Source organism: Quercus suber, unplaced genomic scaffold, assembly GCF_002906115.3.
Source record: "Quercus suber isolate HL8 unplaced genomic scaffold, Cork oak 2.0 scaffold_438, whole genome shotgun sequence".
In the NCBI taxonomy this organism is placed as follows: domain Eukaryota; kingdom Viridiplantae; phylum Streptophyta; class Magnoliopsida; order Fagales; family Fagaceae; genus Quercus; species Quercus suber.
In genome coordinates this window covers 331319-338988 of record NW_027069889.1, presented here as the reverse complement: position 1 = coordinate 338988, position 7670 = coordinate 331319, and the positions used below count along the sequence as shown (strand labels likewise).

The following is a 7670-nucleotide window of genomic DNA, read 5'->3' as shown; positions in this document are numbered from 1 at the left end:
ATATATATATATATATATATTAATTAAAACCACCAGTCTTGAACAAAAATTTAGAATAGTAACAATAGTTTAGTACACGAATGTTGACCCCTTTTAGGAAGCATATAGAATTTTGACCAGAAAGCAAGGGGGAAAAAGAAGGAAAAATACAATAACAAAATACAAGTTTTTTCAAAGTAAATCTAGGCATTCAGGGTGTCCATAGCCAGAGGGGTTGGTGTAGGTGCTTCCTGGACGGATGAAGTATTAGTGGGTGGGGGCTCTGAAGAGACTGTGGGCTGCGTGGCATCCGGGTTTGGTTCGGCAGTAGTGGTTCATAGGTTGTCATCATTCAACATCACCACATGGGAGTCAATTTGCTTTAACAGCTCGCTAGATTCTAGACTTTCTGAGCCTTCCTCCCCGTTGCTGCTATCCTTGCCCTCCTCTTTAGATTGCGTTTCTACCACAGGGTCGTCGGGCGCCAGGACTCGTTCAGTACTCCTGAAGGGGGAGTACTTGGGGAACCTGATGGCATTGACCATAACCATCCAGCCCTTCATGAACCCGAACTTCCAGGCCTGGAAAACTACTGGACTAACTGAATTCTCGGCGTCCTTGAAACCCCTGTTGTAGTAGGTCTACTTTCGAGCTATATCTCCTCCTTTGAGATCGGGGAATTCTTTTTCCCAAGCAGAGAGGATGCAAGCAGTCTTCATGAGCTTAAGCTCAGCCTCCTCGAGCTTACTTAAGAGCTCGCTGGCCTTCTGCTCGACTAACTCCAATGCATTCTCGGCAGTTGTCGCCCACCTTTCCATCACGATCAACCCCATAGTCTTCTCCTGCAGGCTAGCTTTGGCTACCTGTTTCAGGGCTTTCTCTTTATCGGCCTCCTCCTGCACATCCTTTAGCCTACCCTTCACCACGTGGGTCAATTGAGTAGCTTGAATCTATAGAAAATCAAAACGAGGTTATTCAGGTCTGATTGATGGCACTTGTTAATGTAGAGATGTGCAAAAAAAAAAAAAAAAAAAAAAAAAAAAACGTAACTGAGCATATGGAACAATTAAGGTTCGGGTGAATATAAAACTTGCTGCTATAGTGTGCCATTTCAATTTGAGCACCAAGTCACTGTCTTAGCAGCTCGAGTAGTGCTTTATGTCAACTGAAAGCAACAAAGCTTGATTGAGGCTATTCGACACTTGGGCCACTTGGCCCCCCTCTCCGCTCCTCCACGCCCGTACATAGGAACTGAAGGGAAGGACCTAGTCCCCGAGGTGGAAGGTGCATTCCAAACTGGCCGTGGAGTCCAAAGAAAGGGGCCCAACCTGAGAGCCGATTATAACTAGTTGGCTAATAGGTTGGGTATCTCGAGAAGTCTTCTCGACCGTTTGAGCAGACGCCCAGTTGGTGGCTAGAGTGGGAAGCTGGGTAGGGGGAATGCTGCCCCCAACCGCGGCGCCGCTATCACCCTTCTGGCATTTCTTCTATTTTTGGGAGGCGGGAGGTGTGGTTTGCTGGGTAATGGGGTGCGCGGTGGACTGACCCCCCGAAGCCTGTGCGGCTAGGAACCAATGATCCTGGGCCATAGACCGCTTTTGAACCATCTCTGCTATTTGGGTCGGTAGGGCGGACTTTAGAGGACTCTGGTCCTCGCGAACTGGATCCTCTTTAGTAGGATCTCCTGAAATTGGTGACTTCAAGGGGACGTGTATTGCCCGACCTTGGAAAACGGTGTCCCCCGAGCTGTCTTGGATAGGTTCAGAGAGTCGTGTCTGACTAATCGGGGACTTAATTCCCTGGCTTCACCGAAAGTTAGCCCTTTCAGCAGGAACCCAGGCTACCGAACGTCTAGATATGACAGCAGTGGACTTCCGATCGTCAGAGCGCTCAATGAATCTTCGTAGCTTGTGTAGGAGGGCACACACCCTAAGATCAGGTGAGAAGCCCTTAGTTGTCTGTCAAAATGCACGATTATCCCCAAGCGAAGCATGAAATTGAGCTCCTTGGCGCGCATTACATTTATGTCTGACCAGAACTTTTTAGAAACTGTAGTCGGGGAAGGAGTACGAGTTAGTGAGATACTGAAAAAGCAATAAAATGAATGGAAAATAAATGATGGTAAGCATACTAATAAAACAATAAAGGGCAAGGGGGACATGGTTTGTGAATGTTTAGGGATAGGTAAAAGCAAGTACCGAATTATCTGATGAGGAGAGGTAGGGCAAGTCTTCTCTCCATTCAGCTAGTTACCGTTCACTCTCACGTACTCCCCCGTTTAGTTCCTATTAGAATCGGGGAGGCAGTATCAACCTGACCATTGTGTTTCGGGCCTGAAGGTAGTACCCAAGCTTTAGACTTCCCCGAACAACATACAGGAAGTTGATGTCATGGTGGGTAAGGCTCAGGCCATACAAGCGGTTGAGGCGCCCCACACAACTTAACAACCCTAAAAAAATTGGGTAAACACTGGTCGGGGCTAAGGCCGTAAAAATTGAGGGTCCTAAGTGGTAAGGGGTCTAATAGGAACTGCTTACTCACTCCCAAGTGCAGGAGATCGTAGCAATATAATTCTCGGAGTACCGAGGTCGAACCACACGGAGCAGGATAGATTCAAAGACAATATAATTAAACAAAAATTTGGGTAAAGAAGGAAACTACTTTTGCTTGGTGATTGTTAACAAGAATAATAATAAAAACTTATTTAAATCAATAATGTAAATACTAGGGCATCGGGGTGTTTCCCTATATCGATATGAAATTCTTTGTGATCTAAGAAATTATATATTTCATAATTAATTGTTTTTATACAATTAAATACTTATGATTCGGTTGAACTGAGACAATTCAAGAATGCATGATAACCTAGATTAATAATGCGGTTAGAAAAGTTTTCAGAAAAAACCATTCACTTTAAAACTTGATTTTTATTTGAAACTATTAGAAATTCATCTCAAAAATAAGAAAAACATGATTGAACTTATTGAAAGCATGGAAGAACTAATACATCAAAAGAAATCTAATTGAAAAATCAAATATGTCGTTGATAAAATCCTAGAAAGAATCACATTGAATATTCATACCGTATAGAAGAAACATAACCCTTAGCCCTAGCAAAGAGTTTAGGCTGCCATTGATGAAAGAAAAATAAAAGGTTTTCTCTCCAAAATTCCTTCTCACAGCCTCCTTTCAAAACCCTAATGTCTAAGTGTCCCAAGAAAATAAAACTTTTACTATTTTAATTTCCATCCAGGTTTATAGCAGTAACTTGTGAGTAAATTTTAGCATTCAAAAATTGAGAATTTTGTAAAACTCAAAACTGTAAAGTTGTAGATATTTAAGCCACGGTTCCAACCCATCTAGTCTTGTGTCAATTGGATTTTTGAGGAGAGATATATACCCAAAATACTGATCAGTACTAAAATCAGATTTTTCCTTTTCAGATTCTGCATCTTTGATTTCTTTCCTTATTTGAAGCTTCTAATCATGGTAGACGATCCAAGCACTCTAGCTGCACCTCCTTAGACATTCAAGCATGGTCTTTTAGCTCCACTTTAATTCTAGTTTGGCCTCCATTCTCTCACAAATTCCTGTAAACTCATCTTTCTCACATGATTTTTTGAAAGTAGAAAATTACACACAATGAATGGCATCTTATTCAAGAAATTATGCAAAGATAAATAATATGGACTAATGCAAATCATGACTTGATTATACAAATTAAGCATAGTAATAAGGAGATAACGCCCACATAAATATATAACAAGTATACATTTTAAGGCGTTATCACACCCCCCAACTTAAATCTTGCTAGTCCCTAGCAATCCACAAAGCACTCATATCTACTAAAAGTGAAAAATTAAAACTAAAATACAAGCCACTTTCTTAGGCTACATGACTGGATTTCCCATGTGCAGCAAGTCTTTGAACCCCTAGGTCACCCTAGTGGACGAGTTTACTCCCGTGAGGGTTTGCAGTGACTCTACCCACAAAAGTCAAAGGTTTCCTGAAAATTCCTACAACAAATGTTAGTCGACTTTATTATTATATCATACAAATGAACTTTCAATTTTGAGTTGGGATACTATTCATCATATTAAAGAGCTTTCACTAGCTTCACTTTTGGAGTGTGTGTGTGCATAGCCCATCCAATCAAACCGGCTTTTCCAAATATGCATAGACCAAGAATAATCTAGATTAGAGCCTCTACTCCAAAACCTCTCTTAAGTCATCAACACTCTAAAAGAACACACATAGAAGTAATGGTTTCTCTCTTCAAATCACATGTGAACAAAAAGGAAAGAAGAAGTTTTAAGAATATCACATATGTATACAAAAATAGCCGCTAAAACAACGGAAAGAGATCTCTTGGAAAGGTTGTTGAATTCCTGGAAACATGAGGTTAATACCATTCTCATCCCCAATTTTTATCCCAAACACATACCAGCCATGCACCTTTAGGATCAAGTAGGACTTTAAGCTTAGTGGTAGTATAATCTTATGGCTAGGTAAAGGCAAACTGCTTTCTTTGAAATATGAAGTATATGAATCAAATGCAGAAAATTCAAGCCAAACCCAACTCATAGCAGTAACAACCAACTTGAATCAAAACAACCTTTACTCAACCATATAACCCTTTTGAAATACATGAAAGATGTGTAAAACACCAATGATTTATTGATTGATTATGTATGTCTCCTCTTTCTTTTTCTTTCTCTTTTTTTTTTTTTTGAAGAAAAGAGAGACAATGATGGTATCTAAACACATCAATTGCTCAAAACTTGAACCCCCATGAAAATACCCACAAATAAAAATGTTTTGTGGTATTGTAGAAGTATTTCTCATGGCTCAAATGATGGTAACAATGGTTAATGTAAAGGTAGGCTAAATATTTGTTTAGTTGGTGACAAAAAATTGGTCGTCTTAGGCTCTCATCTCCTAAAATTCTACATGCTATAGCATGCCCAAGGATAAAAATAAGTAGGATCATGGCATATCTCCCCATAATGTTTCTAGTAGTCAACCAAAAAATATAGAGATCTTCTACAAAAACTGAAGCATATGAGAGAAATTTAAGAGTTCAAACAAAGATATACTCTCACAAAGAAAAGTAAGGCTCAAGAACTCTCCATATGGGTTGAGTTTCAGCGCTTATCTAGCTTGTTCATGATCCATGCATATCCAACATCCAACCGTCCGCTAACCTGGCTATTGTGCTCAAAAGTTTCCAATTGTACTCTTCATGAAAGAGTCTTAATATTACAAATAGTATAACCAACTCAGCATTATCCATTCCATCAAATGATATAAAAATAAAGCTTATAACTCTTCTGAATTCAAATTCAAGGTTTTTTTTTTTTTTTTTGAAAAGAAAGAAAGAAAAATCATGCAAGGTGTAGCAAAAAGTTTAAACCTCTCCCCCTAACTAAAATATTGCATTGTCCTCAATGTATCAAAGCCAAAATAAATTCAAGTAGAAAGGAAAGAAGTTACCTTAAGCATTTAAATTTTTTTTTTTTGAAATTTCTTTCACACCTGCAATGTTAGCTCACAAAATAAACATAATAACAAAACAAAAACCAAAAACAAAAGGCAAAGAGAAAAAGAAAAAACAAAAAGAAAAGAAAATTAAAACAAATATGGTACAACTTCATAAGGCTCTTTCAGAGTTCACGTAGCATCCTAATAGGTAAGGATCTCCAGTGACATAGTCTCCTCCTCAAGTATAACTCCCCCTAAGAATGTTTTTAACTTTTGTCCATTTATTTTCAAAATCTTGCCATCTCTAGGGTCCTTAACTACTACAGCTCCATGGTTAAACACTTCCTTTACAATGAAAGGACCATCCCACCTAGGTTTTAACTTATCTGGGCCTAAATATGCATATTTAAGACCACCGGGCAGCGGCTTAAGCTCTAGCTGTGGTGCCTCTTCACTTGAATGCACGAGCTTTTTTTCATTTTCTAGTAGCTCCTCAAAGCAAGGCTTCCATCCTTTATTAATTGCCATCATCTGTTGTTCTTCCAAAACCTGTGAGGAATCCAACAAAGAAAAATTTTTAGATACATGAATATCACATTCTAAATCATAAGAACTAACAGAATTATTAAGAAGAGTTTCAAGAGGATCAGAAAAACAATTCTTATTAAACTCTTCTTGAACCACCGTGCCAACGATGTTCACATAAGCACAGTCACCATCCTCATGTGGTTGTTTAGCCACATGAAATATGTTTAGCTCCAAAGTCATGGAACCAAAAGTGAGTTGCATCCTTCCATTCCTTTAATTAATTAAAGCATTAGCTGTGACAAGAAAAAGGCCTATCCAAAATAATAGGGGTACGAACACTAGGATGTAAAATAGGTTGGTAATCTAGAACAATAAAATCAACAGGATAATAAAATTGTTCAATTTTCACCAACACGTCCTCAACAATCCTTCTTGGTTCCCTTACAGAGTGATCAGCCAACTGTAAAGTTATTGAAGTAGGTTTCAACTCACCAAGTCCAAGTTTTTGATATACACTGAAAAGGATCAAATTAACACCTGCCCCAAGATCTAGCAATGCATGCTTTATGATGTAATCTCCAATAGTACAAGAGATCGTAGGACAACCTGGATCCTTATACTTTGGTGGGGTCTTATGTTGGATAACTGCACTTACCTGTTCTGTTAGGAATGCAGTCTTCTTTACATGATGCTTTCTCTTGATGGTGCATAGGTCCTTAATTACCTTGGCATATGTAGGCACTTTCTTGATAACATGCAATAATGACAAATTTATCTTGACTTGATGCAAATGCTCTAATATCTTAGATGTGGTGTCCAATTTCCTAGGTAATTTTAAGGCTTGTGGAAATGGTGGAGGGATTGGGCATTTTTCAATGTCATCAAGCCCTAGTGGCTCAATTTCATCCTTCTCTTTTTCAACTATGGTCTCCTTAGATTTCTTAATTACTAAAGGAGAACTTTTATCAATCTCTTTACCACTCCTCAAAATTGTCACAACTTTTACTTCCTCATGTTTATCCTTAGAGCCAATTTTAAGATTTTGATTGATGGGATTGGGTTGAGTTTGGGAAGGAAGCTTCCCTCTCTCTGTCCCACTCAATGAATTTGAAAGCCTAGTTATATGACTCTTGGTCTCTCTTACCTCTTCATCTAGCCTAGTGAGCATGGATTCAAACTTTTGATTTTGCTCACTTTGCCTTTAAATGAAAGTACTAAGTGCATCCTCCAAGGAAGTTCTAGATGATGATGATGATGATGCATGTGGCGAATTAAAATTCCTTGGAGCAGGAGGATTCAACACATTGTCACTCTTATAACTCAAATACGGATGGTTTCACATATTTGGGTTATAATTGTTAGAATATGAAGAATTATTTGGCCAAAATGAATTAAATGCATGTACTTGTTTTTCTGGCACATTTAAGAATGATGAAAGTGATGCACATTCATTTGTAGCATGGTTTATCTCATGACAGATTTTACACACATCCATTGGGTCCTCTCTAAAGGTAGCACTAACACTCTTACTTCCTTTCATTTTGAGTGCCTCAATTTCTTTAGTTAGCATGCTGATTTTTGCACTCATGTTATCATCTTCTCTCAACTTGAAAACACTTCCACTAGAAGTGGTAGTGTTAGTTCTAGTCCTATCAGTGGAGTCCATAGGGCTAGGTCCAGTC

At 38.7% G+C, this 7670-nt stretch overlaps 1 protein-coding gene across 1 annotated transcript; it reads right to left on the bottom strand.

Moving 5' to 3' along the window:
* Positions 1–6277: 6277 nt before the first annotated feature.
* LOC136062669 (uncharacterized) lies at positions 6278–7156 on the bottom strand. Its single transcript, XM_065762010.1, has one exon. It carries the CDS (start codon positions 7154–7156, stop codon positions 6278–6280), a length of 879 nt encoding a protein of 292 aa, XP_065618082.1.
* Positions 7157–7670: the final 514 nt, after the last annotated feature.

Bases quoted from the DNA above. Each gene is read 5' to 3' on its own strand.
- LOC136062669 (XM_065762010.1), bottom strand. From the start codon at position 7,156: ATGCTCACTAGGCTAGATGAAGAGGTAAGAGAGACCAAGAGTCATATA.